The sequence below is a fragment of the Pelodiscus sinensis genome, chromosome 32 (assembly GCF_049634645.1).
Source record: "Pelodiscus sinensis isolate JC-2024 chromosome 32, ASM4963464v1, whole genome shotgun sequence".
NCBI classification, from domain to species: Eukaryota; Metazoa; Chordata; order Testudines; family Trionychidae; genus Pelodiscus; species Pelodiscus sinensis.
Genome location: NC_134742.1, coordinates 5,009,148 through 5,026,132, shown reverse-complemented (window position 1 = coordinate 5,026,132; position 16,985 = coordinate 5,009,148). Strand labels below are relative to the sequence as shown.

Below are 16,985 nucleotides of genomic sequence, written 5' to 3'. Positions count from 1 at the left end.
AGCAGGGCTGGGAAATGATCGCCTCCCGCCATCACTTCTCCCGAGGGGTGGGCTTGATCGCAAGGTAGGAGTCTCAAGTTTCCTCTTCCTGCGGCCTGTCTGGGCAATGGGAGTTGGGCGGGAGATCCTCCTCTGCCCCAGCCGGCCCTCTCAGCCCCGCAATGGGGGAGGGACTGTCTCTCCCTTTGGTAATCCCGGGGACTTTCCCTTTGCTCTTCCAGAACCATGGTTGAGCACCGGAACCTACAGGTCCCTGTGGTTCTCAGAGAGGCCATCGCCATCGTGCAGAGTCGGGAGGAGGAGGAGGCGCTGAGAGAAATCGCCCTGACTTTCTGCACCGAGGTGAGAGTCCGGAGCGGCCTGGCACACGTGGGCTTGTGCAGAGCAGCTCAGACCCCTCCTGGGCCAATAGGTGCTGGGGCCCATGGCCAGCGGTTCAGCAATCTCACAGCCAGCCAGCTCCTCTGCCCACACAGATACTAGCGGGACTGGGCAGAGTGGAGGGGGCAGGGTGAGATTGCTCCTGGCTGGATGCACCTCCCTGGGACATGTGACAAGAGGAGATGTTTCTCCAGCACCCCAAGCCCGGGCCTCTCTCCTCGCCTTCCCCTGGGGTTTCTTTTTCCTCTGCCACAGCGCTCTGCCCAGGACGCTTAGCGGTCTCCAGAGAGTCCTCTGTCCCTGGAGTTCATCAGGCGCTTGTGGATTAGTTGCCCTTCTAGGAATGGACCATTTCAAACACCAGCCACTGGCTCCTTCACTCCAGAGATTTTGTGCAGCAGAAAGTGGACAGTTGGCAAAGATGATGGGGCAGGCACAGACCAAAGGCAGATTTCTGCTCCTTAGCCTGACGCTGATTTTCTCTTTCCAGTTTCTCCAGAGTCCTTCCATCCTCAGCACTGTCACCAAATCAGACCTCCAGGAACACCTGATGGAATGGACCCGAGACAACAACCCTGCAATACGGAGGCTCTGTCTGCGAGGCCTGGCCAGTGTTCTCTTCTGGCCGGGGAAGGTGAGGGCACATCTCAGGGCTTGCTGGGGTGACTGCTGGCTAGCCAGTGTGGGGAACAGCAGTGCTCTGTGTGGCTGGTTTGGTGCCTCAGAGGGAGGGCCCCAGTCGTGGGATGTAAGTCGCCCTGTCTCTGAGGAGTTTGCCTTTGACTTGCCTCTCAGTGGTGCCCCGGGGAGCCCCGATCTGACACCAGGGGACCGAGGAAGCCTGTGGTGCTCCCAGCGCCAAAGATCCTGGGGTGCGATACTGAGCAAACCAGGCGCGAGGGGGTGTCCCTGCTCCCAGGCAGAGCATGGTCAGTGTAGGTGGTGGGGAGGCAGGGGCGGGTGAGACTGCTGCGGGGCCCAGGGTAGCACTGCGGGGCCCCGGGCAGCGAAATTTCACGGGGCCCCTCCTTTGACTCGGTGCATGTGCAGGGCCTCGGGAAGCGCGGGGCCCGGGACAGCCGCCCCGCTCGCCCTGCCCTAAATCCGCTGCTGTGGGGCGGGGAAGGAGACTCAGGTCGTCGCTCAGGGCAGTGGGGGGAGGGGAGTCGGGCAACAAAGCCCAAACTTGGCAACGGCAGAGGAGTCGGGGGGCGGGGTCAGAGCTCGGTGGGCGGGGCCTGGAGCGGCTCTCAGCAGACGACAGGGCAGGCTCTGCTCAAGGGCCAGTGGTGCAAAGCACCTGGCGGAGCGGCAGGAGAAGGACTTTCTCCCCTGCTGGGAGGCTGGGCCGTCCCTGGGGTCTGGCCAATGGGGAGGGAGGGTCCAGCCCCTGCCCCAGGCTGCGTCCCAGGACAGTGGGGAGCTGCCTTCTGCATTCCCACAGGGGCAGTTGTTACGGGCCCAGCTGCCCGGGACCATCGCCATGTTCTGCGCCACGGACGCAAGGACTGTCCTGGAGGCCATGACGGAGGCGGCAGACGCCATCTACCTGCTCGCCGGGGAGGGGCTTGGCTCCATCTCCCAGGACATGGCAGTCAGCCTGCGCCCGCTCATTGACCACGTAAGGCTGGGAACCCCGGAGAAGCACATTCCCCCTCCCTCCTCTCCCTGCCACCCTGCTATGTCCCTGCCCAGTCCCTTCCCCCCTCAGGCCGGCCACACAGCACCCAAGGGGGCCCCTGCCAAGGGTGGGGCGTCTCCGACGCAGCCTCCTTCCTGGCAGAGCCCTTCTGGGCCAACCTGAGCGCCAAGCTCCCAGCCCTGCTGCAGCCTCCCCCCCAAACCTCCTGTCCCCAGATCCTCCCCCACCTGATGCTGCTCCCCAAGGGGGCAGGCGGGAGTGCCAGGCCCCAGGGCCCCGGGAGGGGAGCCCAGAGCAGCCTCTGTGGCCAGGGACACGGCCCGGCTCTCACCGGCTTCCCCGCCCCACGTGTCCTTGCCAGGAGAGGGGCAGTGTCCGCTCAGCCGCCATTTCCCTGCTGGGCACCATGCTGAGCGGGGTGAAGTTCCCAGACAAACCGGCCGTGCAGCAGAAACTCACCAGCTGCCTGCTCCCGCTGCTGCTCCACCTGGCAGACGAGGAGCAGAGCGTGATCCTGGTAAGTGCCGCGCTCGGTATTTCCAGAGAGCAAAGCGCCAGAGTCCCCTGGGCCCAACCCGTCTCCAGAGCCCCTGCCCAGCCAGGGCCACTGGGGACGTACAGGGGCCACAGGGGAGGGCCCCTGGGCTCAGACCTTTGGGGTCCCAGAACGGCCTGGCGCTGCCGTTGCCGTCTCTGCGCAGAAGGGCTGAGCTGTGGAGATCCCGTCCGGCTCTCGCCAGCCAGTTCTCAGCCCCTCCCCTGAGCAGCCTCCCTTTGGGAACAAGGGGCAGGAACCTCCCCTGGCAGGGAGAGCAGGAGCCCAAGGAGCAGGGAGGAGGGGACGTGCCCCAGACGCTCCCTCTCTCAGCGAGGCCCCTCGCTCTCCCCTTGTGCTGCAGAGCTGCAAAGTGACCCTCTTCCGCTGCGCCGTGTTCCTCGGCTGGGCCAATCGGAAGAGTCTCTTCTGCAGCCTGGCCTGGGACGGCTCCTCGCAGCTCTTGCCGTGCGTCGGGCAGTGCCTGGTAGGTGTGTTCTTTGGGCCCGCAGAGCAGTGAGTGGGGAGCTCAGGGAGACCTTTCTAGCCCCACCCCCCGAGCACCCAGGGGGTTCTCCACCCCGCTCGTCACGCAGGGACATCAGAGGCAGCCCCTACTAGAAGGGCTCCCTTGGGGTCCTGCCCCTTTTGCTTGTGGGGTGGGCACAGCGGCTGTGCACCCTGCTCCTGCCCTCCACTCCCCTGCTGCCCTGCAGGCCCTGTGGGGTTAGGACACTGGGACTGCTGGGCACCGTCTGCATCCGGCCCTTCAGAGAGGGGCAGCTCCATTGTCTGGGCTCCTACTGGCTCTTGCCCTGCCCTCCCTGTGAGCTTCAGCAGCCCTGGCCTGCCCGCTGTGGGCAGATCACGTTGTCTGCACTGAGCATTTCTCCCTGCTCTGTTCCTAGATGGAGAATAACGAGAGGAACGTCCCCAGGCTCCTGTTCCAGGCTTTAAAGTATCTGGAAAGCTCCCAGCCGTCCATCCGACATTCTGCAGCCCTGTTCATCGGTAAGCAGAGCAAACCCACGTGAGCTTTTCCCGTGCTTCCTTCAAAGCTCTTTTTCCACTTCCCACTCCGTTCTCTGGGACCAGGGGGAATTTTCACTAGTTTCATTGAACAATCAGTTCAATAGGTTACGATGTTATCACAAACATGCGCTGCCCATCCCGACAGTCTCATCCAATCGCATTAATGGCTCTAGTCTATCCAGCTAACCAGCATCTCTTCCTCCTTGTCAGTTCTGGGCTTTCATTGTCTGTCATCCCGCTGAGACACATGGGCACAGACAGACATAGCCCGGATCCGATATGTTTTGTTCTCTGCTTGTCTGGTGGTGAGCCTGGGCCAGGCAGAACTCAGCTTTCCGAAAGTTCCCCCCGCTATACGTCTTTCAGTGAGCTTACAGCAAAATTAAGTGTCTCCCAAGCACAACTTAGCTTTTTGGGTCACTTGGCTTAAGAGCTGCATCACAATGCCAGTGGGAGGGTGGAAGAGGAGAGCTCCCTGCAGAAGTCGTAAGGACACCGCACATTTAGTGTTCTGGGGACACGTCTGTTTGAATTAATAAAAAATGAACATGAACCGAAAGGGGTTTCAGGACAAGCATCAGCCAGCAACTCAGGAGCCTCGTGCAACTGCAAATGTGAAACATGGATATAACATGGAAGAGTTAGTTGAATAAAATATCAGCCCTATTGTGTTTTTGTGTATGATTTAGTCCTTCCCATCCCTAACATGCTGCTTCAAGGTCTGCAGCTTAACACTGGTGATCATGTGCTATTTCCTAAATTAACAGAAGTCAGGTTATCTACCAGAATGACACACAAGGTGCTCTCTTAGCTGGTGTAAAATGCTACTCCCAGCTATAAATTACTATGTGTCACTGAGGAGATTTGCACTAGTGTTTGAAGAAATTTGAAAAGTAATACCAGTGGGAAACTTGATTTAAATCAATGCACCCAGCCTGACAAGCACCAGAATCCGACAGCGGGGATCTGCGTGGGCCAGAATTCACATTTACTGCAAGCTGGAGGGAGCCACTTTGCCATTTGGTCTCTTCCAACTTCTCCTGCCCACAACTTTTTGGCCACATCTACAGGAAACCATCAAGATGCGATTTCAGTCTCCTTTGCAATCGGCCTTTCAGTGACTTCTGGGGCCGGATGCTTTCTCCCATGTGCTTCGTGCCACATCGAAGGGCCGGGTATTGAATTTCCCAAGGGCTGTCTTGTGGGAATGGCTGAATCTTTAGCAATTTTCAGGGATGATGTTGAAAAGTCCTGAGCTCCGGGGTATTCCTTGTCTGTTTAGGAGAGACCATCCACCATTTCGTCTACCTGTTGGCGGAGACAGTGAGTGCAGATGGCATCTTCCGTCTGTGTGAAGGTAAGGAAACAGCTCTGGGCATTCGGGCATCTGTGGGCAGTATGAGGCCTGAACACAGCTGCCCCAGTGTCTGTCTCTGTCTGGGGACAGTGCTTAAGGGGGAAGAATGGTCTTGCTGGTCAATGTAAGAATGGGAGTCAGGAGATTTGAGCCCCCAGGAGCAACTCTGTGCCTCACCTTCCCCACCTGTAAAATGGGGATAAGAACACAAAGGCTCTCAAGGGAGGCCGGCCAGAACTGAAAATGACTAGTCAGTAGCAGGAGGAGAAGGATTCTTACCCTCTGTCACAAAAAGTTCCACCACCGGCTCCCCTCCACTAGAGAGGTTGTAGGCCAGGGACTTTCACCCAGAGTTGGGTACTTGGCTCCTAGGCTATCCCGTGCGGGCCCCAGGAAACACCTTTCCCTGCCACCTCTGGAGCACTGAAGGCGGCACAAATGCACAAAGGATTCGGTTGAAGTTAGGAGCCGAAGCCCCTTTGTGGCTCTGCACCTAAATGCCAGAGTTACGGTTGCTGTCGTGTTCCCGTGGCAAAGGCCATTCGGAAGCAAAGGTTTCCCAGCCACCTGTGACAGCAGCTCTGTGAGGTTTCCAACCCATTTCCTCTTTCTTTCAGCTTTCCAGGAAGTGCCTTTAAGATCAGACAGGACCACAGCGATCGTCCTGAATGAACATTTTAAATGGCTGCAGAAGCTTACGAACCTCGTGTGGGGTGCGTTTTGATTAGGGAGCGGCACCGACACAGAAGGACTCTTCATCCTGCCACGGTACGTACAACACACGGGAGCAGCTCTTTGGAGCAGGGGCTGGGCCGTGGGCTGGGTATTCACAAGGGACATCAGCTCCCCTAGCAGAGTCCAGCCCAGAGACACCTGGGAAGACGTTCCGAGGCTCTCGCAAAGCCAGGGCCCTGGGCAGCACAATGGGAGAGGGAAGCCGGTGCTGACCAACGCAGGGTCAGACACATGGAAAGCAGAAACGTGAATTATTCCTGTCTGTCTGAGATGGGGATGGGGGGAGGCTTAGTTGTTGGAGCAGTGGCAGTGGGGCCTAGTAGTTGGAGTGGTGGCGGTCGAGCCTAGAGGACCTCAGAGCAGGAGCCAGAGCCAGGAGTCAAGTGCGGGCCTGGAACCGTCTAGGAGCAGGGCTGGGAGCTTAGCTGGACTGCGAGCCGGGCTGCGCTAGGACTAGGGACGAGGCCGGAGCAGGAGCAGGGCTGGAGCAGGCTGAGGCCTGGGCGGCCTGGCACCACTCTCAGGCAGAGGAGAGGGCCAAGCCATGAAGCGACACTGAGCAGACTGAGTTGCTGGTTCTCCTCGGAGGTGCCGATGCCTCTTCTGAGACTCACCAGCCCAGCTCCTGCCTCCTGCATTGGCTGGAACCTGACTCAGGGCAACTCAGCCCAGCGTGGGGCTTCCTCAGGCTTCAGTTCAGGGAGGAGTCGGCCCCTCGGAGCCGGGCGACAGATTCACCCTCCCCTCTGAGGAAACCAGGCCCTGCTGTGGCTGGCTTGACAAGGCCCTAATAGAGCCTGGGGCCTTCCCTGCACGGGGCCAAGCGCACTCCACAGCATTAGCCAAGAGGGGAGCGAGGGTGTTGGGGGGAACCTGCCCTGCTCCAGAGTCTCCCCCTTGACAATTGTGCTCTTCTCATCTGTGCTCCTGCCCTTTCTCCTCTGGCAGACACCGGCTGAGCCCCCCACGAGCCCGGCCTGGCCAGAAGACCAAGCAGCTGGGACACCAGGAGGATGCGGAAGAGGCAGAGCTGCACGTGACGGGGAACCAGCCGCGCAGAGGCCAGGAACCGTTCCACCCCCAGGCCAGAGGAAGCCGAGCCCCTCCCCAGCCCTGCAGTCTGGTCTCCAACGTTTGTCTGGCCCGTCACCCCAGGACACAGCTCACGAGTCACCATCAGACCCACCCATCTCCGGGCCCTTCCCACCGGCCTCTGCCCATCTGGGTGGGTTCTTCTCGTCGCCCATTGGCCTTCCCACAAACACCAGTGTGGGACCACGCTCTTGAGGGGACGGGGACTGCGCGCGCTCTGGGTGTCCGCGGTGGGGGGAGGGGTAAGGGTTGCGTCCATTGTGGGGTCCGCGGTGGGGGGAGGGGCTGGGGCTGCCCAGCGCTCTGGGACTGGGGTGGGGAGCTGAGGCTGTCTGGCTGCTCTGGGGCTTGTGGGGATGCCAGGGAGCCAGGCAGCCTGGGGGCTGGAGTGGGAGGGTAGAAATCTGGGGCTGGGCAGCCACCTGTTTGGGGAGGAGAGGGCAGGGTAGGGCCAGCAGCCTGGTGGGCATGGGGGGGCGGAGCCTCGGGAAGAAGGGGCTGGGCTGGGCTTTGCCGTCCCATGTGAGCCGTTCGCTCACTCCCCATGGATCTCACTGCTCTACCAGTCGGGGTAGTGGCCCTGGAGAGAGGGGACTTGCCCAAGCACCAGACGCGCTGTGGTCAGGTGCTCCGACTCCTGTGACCCCTGCAAGAAACCCCCACAGAGCCCTCTGCCCACAGGGGCGGGTTTCACTCCCCCTTCGGGCCATCTCAGAATAGACACGGGCGCCAATCAGAGCAGGCCAGGCCCAGAGACCTAGACCAGAAGCCCTCGATCTCTGGAGCCGAACAACTGGCCGGCCGGCAGCATCGTCCCGGCGATCCCACGGCGACGCAGCGAGGAAGAGGTGGTCTCGCCCCAAGAAGGTGTTTTTCAGGAACTCTGGCCGAGGCCTCCGGGCTGCGCCGCCTCGGATTGGTGCCCGAGTCCCTTCTGCGATGAGCGAGGGGGTGAAATCCGAGGCAATTGGCAGAGGCCGTGTGGGGACTTCTTGGAGGGGTCCTGGGACCCTCTTGCGGGTTTTCTCCCCGTGGATCTGCCTCGGGAATGGATTTCACCCATTGGAGACAGTTTCAGGGCCAGGACGCATGTGGAATTGGGTAACGGGACCCCTCTGAGGACTCCTCTGCTCGCCCCCCACCAGTCCCGGTGGCCCCTGCCCTAAGGAGGAACGAGGGCGGGAGGGCCCACCAAATAGGGGAAGTGCCGTGGTGTGAGGATCTTCCCTCAAGAGGGTCCTGGGACCCCTCCAAGGAGTCTCCCTTCCGTCCTCTCCCAACCAGGGAGGGTCACCCCCCCCCCCCCAAGGCCAGCTCAGAGGGGAAACATGCACCAGTCAGAGCAGCTAGTGCCCGAAGGCCTAGGCCAGAAGCCCCCATCTCCGGAGCTGAGTGGCCAGCCGGCACCATCACCCTGGACGTCCCAGCGCACCACTGCGGGAAGGAGCCCATCTTGTTCCCAGAACTCAGCGCCTGGCCCGTCGGGCTGCACCTGCTCTGACTGGTGCACGTTTCCCTTCTGAGCTGGCCTGAGGGGGGTGACCCTCACTGGTTTGGAGGGAATGGTGGGGAGATTCCTGGGAGGGGTCACAGGACCCTCTTATGGGCTGGACCCCGCAACACGGCACTTCCCCCATTTGGTGCAGTCCCCTCCCTCGATGGTCCTAAGGGCAGGGGCCACCATGACTGGTGGAGGGCGGGCAGAGGAGTCCTCAGAGAGGTCCTATGACCCATTTCCAGATGGACACTCTGCCGGGGACATCTGCCCCCCATCGGACTGACAACTCGCCAGCCTAACTGGGTAACAGCTGAGAGTTTGTCTAGTCGCTGGGGACAGACCCACAGTCACGGCACGCTCGTGAGTTCATGTTGCTGGCCCATCGGTCCATTGGTGAAACCCAGTCTCGGGCCGGCTCTACGGGGACACGTTCCCCCTCAGTTGTTACGTCCAGGTGCGGCAGGGGGCATAGGGCATGGGCAGTGGGCTGCGGTACATGTTCTGGATGGGGGCAGGCTCAGGGGCGTGGCTGGGGATGGAGCGTATGGGGTGCAGGCTGACGAGCAGAGAGGATTCCCCCCAGCCCTGGCTCATTGCAGAATCTCAGGGCAAGTGAGAGTCACCTCTCCATGGTGGCAGCACCTGCCCTGAGAGTTGCTGGTGGGTACCTATTTCCCCCAGCGGGGGCAGATCTAGGCTGCAGGAGGGGGGCAGCAGAGGTGTCTCTCCCTGGCTGTGCCAGCTCTGCATTGGGGCAGCAGGGAGAGGCGCTATTGCCCCAGCCAGGCAGCTCCACTTTGGGGCTGCCGGGGAGAGGTGCTTTTTAGGGATGAATATCCCATTTCATGGGTTAATCCAGCTGTTCTCAAATGTTGTGATAGCGCAGCCCCCCTCTAAGTTGCTCACAACCCCTGTGTAAGTTTGAGAACCGCTGGGTTAACCGATGAAAGGGGCAGCCAGAGGATGCTGCAGCCCGGCCGGGCGGGACTGGCTCCCCCAGCTCCTGAGGCCGGGCTGGAGCATCTTCCCCCTCCCACACAGGCAGGGTTACTCCAGCCCCGCCGGAGCAGCACCTGCCTGTGTCGGGCTCCGCAGGGCTGAGCAGACCCCTGCCCACGGCGGCGGGGGGCTCCTCCAGGCTCCACTGGTTACCCAGAACCAGTGAGCAGCCCCCGCACATCCCGGTTCACTTCTCACCTCCCGAGAGCCTCTGCCCCATGTCGGCAGCCTTGGGGCTGGGAAGGGAAATCTCTGCTCGGCAGCCCTGAGCCCTGCGCGGGGATTCACAGGCAGCACATGGGGCTTGACAGGAGACGTTTCCAGTCCAGTCTGTTACAATGGGCAGAGTGTGCGTGCACTAGGGATGTGAAAGTGCCAACGTAGAGGCGGTTACCTCCTGAGCCTCGTCTCATCGGTTAACGTGCACGGTAACAGGCAGCCCCTCCCCCCAGCACTGCCTCTGCATTAGAGGCACATGGGGGGCAGGTGGGAGCTGGTGCGTGCAGAGAGCCAGCTTTCAAGCCAGCTCCCCGTACGCACCAGCTCCTGCCGGACCATTTTCCCCCACGCAAGGGTGCCTCTTTCACAGGCAGCAGCTCAGAGCAGGGGGCAGGTAGAAGCTAGTAGACCCGGGGTGCTGGTTTTTAAAGCAATGCCCCGCATGTACCAGCTGTAGTGGAGCCGCCTGCCCCCCACCCTGCGCTGCTGCCTCCAGTCCAGAGGCAGCAGAGGGGAGGGGAAACCATGAGCTGCCTGCCCCCTGCATGTAACCGTGTAACTTAAGTACGTGCATGTTCCCGTCCCTAGTGCATACACAGCGTGTGGCTCACAGAGCTTCTCCCTTGAGTGTGTTCGTTAACAAAGCCATTTCGTACTCAGACTGAATGTAAAAACTGTCCCTGTAAATGAGTCATCTGCTCGCCTGTCCAAATAAATCAATAAATCGATCTCTGCTGTCGTCCCTGGGTCGTTCTTGGCACGTTCAATAGAAATTTGTGATTTTGGTGGAAATTGAGGTTTTGGCAACAACCATGTTCTGTCTCACATGGACTTAAACATGGGAATGTAGAAACACGGGGGTGTGACAGACCAGGCCGTGTCTGGGCACAGCTGAGGGCATCCGCTCAGGGCGAATTGCTCAAATTCAGGGCTCCTTACAGCCCCCAGACTGGTGACCTCTCCAAACAGGCCACAAACCAGTCCCACAGAGCGCTTCAGCTGCCTGCCTGAAGCCTCATGAGCAAAACCCCACCGACACCTCAGCAATATCCGTGCCCCAGATGGCCCCGGTGGGGGTCCTAGCACCCAATCCCACCAACCCTGAACAAGTTCTGTCCGGTTCCAAAAACCAGCCATAGATCCCTGGTCAATTTACCCTTTGGACCTTACCCACAAATCACGCTGGGCCAATCCTTTAGCATCTAACATCTAAAGGTTTATTATTACAATAAAGAAAAGTATGAGAGTCAGGTTGTTAAAGGATAGTACATTACATGCATCGAATCTCCCAGTTCTCGATGCAGGCTCTAGCAGAGATGTTACAGCTGCTGGTTTAAAAGTCCTTATTGCGCATCCTTGGATCAGGATGGGTCCACAGGTCTTTCTGGCTCTTCGATCCCTGCATTGCTACCTCTGGGATGAAGTGCTGAGCTGAAGACCAAGATGGAGTCCGCCATATGGCCTATTTATCCCTCCTTCCTGGTCTCTTCTTGGCTACAGCAGGTCACCTGGCCCACTGCTTCTTCCTGTGTTCCCTGCTGGTAGCCCTTAGGTATGAGTCACCACTCCTTCTTTAGGTGTGTCCTTGGCCCATTGAGTGCCATTGTCCCACAGGGCCTCGCTGATTAGCATGTCCATAGGCTGGGCTCTGCCCACTGCTCAACCACATGCAGAGAAATATTCAGTATCTACACAGATTACAGACTCCTAACTACACACACAGACATTATACAATCACATGACTAGCGTCCATAGGATTAGCAGACAGTAAGCTTCTATTCAACACCCCACATGGCCCCCTTTTATACCATTTTTGGGGCCAACATCCCCACCTATGGGTGCATCAGTGATCTGGCTGCTCCCCTCAAAATCCAGTAACGTGACAGGGGGTCTCTCTCCTCAGCTAGCCAGACCCAAGGACACGAGTTAGCTAGAGGTGTCTCTGCGTCGCTATTGGTGAGACCAAGCAGAGGTGACCGTGTGAGGGTTTCGATCGCCCACGCAGACGGTGTAGTTCGTAGCTATTGTCTAGCGATTTTCACGCTTTCACTGCGTTTAGGGAAATAGTAAATTCAGTATCTTCAGGGCCTTGTATTTAGTGGGAAATAGTGAGAATAGATTCCTATTAGAAATCCAGCTGGGGGACTCAGTGTGACACTCGGCTTCCCTCTGCCATGAGAAGGCCTTTCCCCGTAGCCGTATTGGGAGGCCTGAGGTAGCTCAGTCGGGCCCATGTTAGACTGAAGATCTAAAGGTCCCTGCTTCAGTCCCAGGGCTTGGCTGGGCTCTGTGTCCCCTGACCCTCTAGAGCTGGGCTCTTTACAGCATCACAGCTGTGCCCCTGGTCTGCGGAGAACTTCAGCAGCTCCTTGGACGCGCCTTGCCTGCCCTGCTACTCCCCCGAGGGCCCAGCATGCCCTGCCTGCCTTTGCCTTCCCTGCCAGAATTAAACCAGCTGCCTAAGGATAACTTGCTGAGCCCCCGCTACAGTCCTCCGCTCTGCCAGCTGAGCTATCGAAGGTCAAGTGTTGGCTCTGTCTCCGCTGCTTTGCCCTTAAGAACGGAGGCGGGAGTTAGGAAGAGGCAGCAGTACCTGAGAGCCCTGTGCTGGGACACAGAGTGCTGGGTTCTGGGGCTAGAGATACCTGCCCCTCCCCTCGAAAGTGGGCTGCCCAGATCGTGGCACGGCCAAGTCATGAAGAAAACTCTGCTGCATTTGGTGGGGCTGGGGCCCGTCTCCTGACAGGCTACAGACCATCAGTAGAGGGTGCATCAGCTGAGCAAGCCTGAAGCAACCTGCAGGTGGCGCTGCCCTGGGGAGCGAACCCCATTGCAGGGCCTGAGCCCTGTCTAGCCATCTCCTCTGAACAAGGCTCAGCAGCTCTCTCAGCCCAGTGGGGGAGCTGGCAGGTACTAGAGACAGCAGGCAGCCTGACCACAAAGTCCCTGGAGCACTTTGCAGCTCCCACCACACTTCAGTCCTCACCTTACTGTGCACCAGGCAGGGGAACAAAAGCAGGTTTTCACCCCACATTGGACTTAAACTCACAAGTTTTGAGTCCAGAAGGCAACGCCTTGTTCATTAGGCCCCCATGACTGCAGAGCCAGTGACCCATGGAATGTAAATCCTCTTCCAAATGCACGTTCCTCACAGCCGCTGGAAGACAAGTCCCGTTTCTGCACCTCATAGCCATGTCTGCAGCCCCTCTCGGCCAGCCCCTGGCGCAGGTCACTGACAGAGCTGAACCACCCTTTCTCCACAGACGTCTAGAGAAGACCCCTTCCTAAGCTATGTCTACACTGGCGGGTTGTTTTGCCAGAAGTATGCAAATGAGGCTACGCGTGGAAACCCCCAGGTCTTCCTGGCACACGCTAGAAACCCTTCTAGCCTGGTGCCAGTTCTTCCCCCAGCCCAGGCCTTGTTCCTCAACTGATTCCAAGAGGCTCTTCTGGGCGGGGAGTCAATGAGGAGCCATGATGGTGTCACACCCCTGCCTCAAAATGCTTGTGCAGAGGGTGAGAAACTTTTGTCTCCGATCTTAGTTCCCAGGCCTGTCAATGGGCAAACACTGGTATTTCCAGGTGGGGTCCAGTCCCAGGTGAGCTGGTCACAGCAGCCAGGACCGGGGCTTTTCCTGATAGTCCATTGACTTGAATGAGGCCTTCCCACCCAGCCATCTAGACAGACTCTGTTTTCCTAGAGGGCATTCCCCAGGGGCACACACATTTCCTTTCCTTCAGCTGATCCCTGGAAGCACCTTGCCTGCCCGGCTCCTTCCCCTAGGTCCCGGCTTGCCCTGCCTTTCTTCTCTTGCTCTGCCTCAGCTGGAGGAGGGAAAAAGACACTTTCCTTCATGCTGAACCAGCCACCTAAGGATAACGTGGCGAGGCCGACGACAGCCCTCCGCTCTGCCAGCTGAGCTATCGAAGGGCAGCTGTGGGTCTGGCGTCTGCTGCTTTGCCCTTAATCATGGTGGAGGGAGTTGGGAAGAGGCATCATGGTGTTGGGACACAGAATGGTGGGGGTCCTGGGTCGTGCAATACTGTGAGATACCTGCCCCTCCCCGTGAATGGGGGTGCCCAATTCTTGAGGCAACCAGCAGGTGGCGCTCCCATGGGCAGTGAATCCCATTGCGGGGCCTGAGCCCTTTCTGGCCAATCTCCAGTAAGCAAGACCCAGCGGCTCTGTCAATTCGTTGGGGAGGGGGGAGGTCTGGTACTTGCTAGAGACGTGCATGAGGTGCAACGCGGTACCAAAGTGAGTGAGTGAGTGGGGCACTGTGCAGCTCCCACCAGACTCCAACCCTCCATTCCCTTGCGGCAGACGGGGAGAATACGAACAAGACGAGCCCGACAAGCAGGAATTCTTTGCAAGCAGATATAATTATTTATTTAGTTGCCGCATGGTAGGCCAAGCCCCATCTATAGCAACACTGCAGCTGTACCCGGAGTTCCCAGAGTCCTTAATTCTTTTAGTAGGGGGACGCAGGAGTCAGGCAGGGGGTTGGAGGTGTGTGGGGGGGGGGCCTCAGTGCAGAGAGCTGGCTGTGTTCGGAGCTCAGGGCAGGTTGGGAGGGGTGCGAGATACAGGGCAGGGAGTGGAGTGAGGAGTCAGGGCAGGTGCTGGGAGATCAGGGCAGGGGGTGAGGGATGGAGGTTTCAAGGAAGAGCTCTGGGAGATCTTTGGGTCTAAGCAATGGGGGGAAGGATGCAGCCATCAGAGCAGGAAATGGGGGACTCAGGGCAGGGAGCTGGGAGGTTGTAGGGAGTTAATGGGGCTGCCCACAGCAGAGAAGGTGAAGCTGCTCCAATGGCAGCTCCTCTCAGGGGGTTGCAGCAGGGAGAGCTGTGCTGCTCCCCCCGCCCCCAGTAGTGGGCACTGGAGGGAGAGAAGGGCTGGTCGAGGGGGGCAGGTCTCAGGAGGGCTCAGGGCAGTGAGAAGGGCAGGAGTCAGGACAGCAGAGGAGGGTGAGGAGTTGGGGGCAACAGGCACCAGGGGAGATGATGGAGCAAGGAGAGGAGACATGGCAGCAGAGAGAAAAGGGGAAGGTTTATAAAATATTTATTAATAACTTGGGATGCTGCCCACGGCCAGTTTGTTTGTGCCCTGCAGTGCAGTTTGGCTTCATGTGGCGATCAACACATGGCCAGCGAGTGGGAGCCGAAACAAAGAAGTAGTCAGTGTAATGCTCTTCTGTTGATGTGTGTTCTAGTAGTTAAATTCTTGGACTTAAATGTATACCCCAAATTATAAAACATAGCAAGAGACCGGTAAGTCTAACTTCAGTACTGGGCAAATTAGTCGAAACAATAGTAAAGAATAAATTTGTGAGGCATGTAGAAGAACATAATTTGTTGGACAAAAGTCAACATGGGTTCTGTAAAGGGAAATCATGTATTACTAATCTATTAGGGTACGTCTAAACTACATGCCTCCGTCGACAGAGGCATGTAGATTAGTTTATTCAAAAAAGGGAAATGAAGCCGCGATTAAAATAATCGTGGCTTCATTTAAATTTAAGTGGCTACCGCGCTGATCAGCTGTTTGTCGGCAGATCGGGGCAGTCTGGACGCGCTGCGGTCAACAAGAAAGCCTTTGTCGATCGGTGCAGGTAAACCTGGTTTCACAAGGCATACCTGCGCCGATCGACAAAGGCTTCCTTGTCGACCACAATGCGTCCAGACTGCCCCGATCTGCCGACAAACAGCTGATCGGCAGAGCGAGGCAGCCATTTAAATTTAAATGAAGCCTTGATTATTTTAATCACGGCTTCATTTCCCTATGCCAATCTGTCTAATCTACATGCCTCCGTCGACGGCCATCCCTAGAGAGGGATGGCAGGAGACAAATCGCTTGATCATTGTCTTCAGTCCACCCTCTTTGGGGCACCTGGTGCTGGTCACTATCAGCAAACAGGCTACTGGGCTAGATGGACCTTTGGTCTGACCTAGTAAAGCCATTCTTATGTTGTTACGGCAAACAACCTTTTCACACTCTTTCCCCCTGGGTTATCTGGGTAGACATTATTGCAAGGCAAACATGGATCCCGTTCAGCAGTAAAAAGCAATGGTAATCACTGCAAACACTTCACAACTTATGCTGCGGCATGTCCAGGGCCTAGCCAGGAGCCGCTAGAGCAAGAAGAACGTGCGGAGGCCATGAACACAGAGGTGAGTGAAACACCTGAGTGGAGATGCTAGCGGCAATCGATTCTTCTGACAGAGAGAAATGCCAGTTCTGGACCCAGGCGACAAGCAGAGACTGGCAGGACTGCAGCTATGGGACAACGACCGGTGGCTGCAAAACTTGTGCATGCATAAGGCGACTTTCATGGAGGTTTCCTTCCCTGAGGTGCAGCAGTGCCAGAATGAGACTGGCTTTGATAGGTGAGAAGCGAGTGGTAATAGCCATGTGGAAGTTAGCAAGGCCAGGCAGCTACCGGTCAGCTGGAAATTAATTCAGAGTGGGGGAATAAGATGGTGGGAGGCTGCTGTGATCCAAGCAGCCAGTGATCCAAGTAGCAACGAAGGACAGTGACTCTGGGAAACATGTAGGCCATAGTGGATGGCTTTGCTGCAATGCAGTTCCCTAATGGTGGTGGGGTGGCAGATGAAACATACATTCCTATCTTGGTACCTGGCCACTATCCCAAAGAGCTCATAACTGGGAAGTGGTAGTTCTTGCTGGTGCCATGGGCTTTGGTGGATCACAAAGGCCGTTACACCGGCATCAATATGGGATGACCAGGAAAGGAGCATGACATGCGCATCTATAGGAACTTTGGTTTTGTCAGAAAAGTGCAAGGTGGAATTTTCTTCCCACCTGGAAAACTTGCATCGGAGGCATTGAAATGCCAATTGTGATTCTTAGACGCCCAGCCTCCCCTTCTTGCTGTGGCCCCTGAAGCAGTACGCAGGCAGCCTGGACATCAGTAGGAAGCAGCTCAGCTATAGGCCGAGCAAATGCAGAATGGTGGTAGAAAGAGCTTTTGGACGTTTAAAGGGAAGGTTTTGCCGTCTATTGACTGGGTTAGACCTCAGTATAAGCAGCATTCCCATTGTTGTGGCAGCCTCCCGTGAGCTCCCTAAAATTTTATGTCAGGGTAGGAGCATATTAAATGTGCTGACCTGTATATTTTACACAGCCCTGTCCCCGATCTGCCATGCACCACAAGCAATAACCATACTGTTGCTGAGAAATCCGGCCCCTCCCATGCCTGTCCAGGCATGTCAGCCGCTCTGTTTGCTGCCTCAAGATCTGCTCCTGGGTCTTGGTTTCACATTCCATGCACGTTATCCTCTCCTCATGCTCCGCACATCTTCTGCAGCATCGTTCTCCTCTGCCCATTTAACCGCACCCTTCCCATGCGGGTGGGTTGCATTTGCTCATGGAATGTCATTCCGTTATGTTTTCGCCTTCAGACCTGTTCTAGCTGAACAGTTGGATGAGCCAGGGGAGTGGGCCTCAAGCTCACTGTTGCATCCTCTCCAAGAA

General features: G+C 57.7%; 1 protein-coding gene across 1 annotated transcript in view; it reads left to right on the top strand.

The window, feature by feature from the left end:
* The first annotated feature begins 225 nt into the window (after positions 1–225).
* The window catches only part of LOC142823076 (maestro heat-like repeat family member 5), a 160,350-nt gene continuing 143,590 nt past the window's right edge, over positions 226–16,985 (top strand). The window contains exons 1-6 of the mRNA XM_075913364.1: positions 226–342; positions 872–1,015; positions 1,826–2,092; positions 2,385–2,540; positions 2,923–3,045; positions 3,467–3,569. Coding sequence (XP_075769479.1) covers positions 226–342; positions 872–1,015; positions 1,826–2,092; positions 2,385–2,540; positions 2,923–3,045; positions 3,467–3,569 — 910 coding nt within the window. The remainder of the gene's footprint in view (positions 343–871; positions 1,016–1,825; positions 2,093–2,384; positions 2,541–2,922; positions 3,046–3,466; positions 3,570–16,985) is intronic.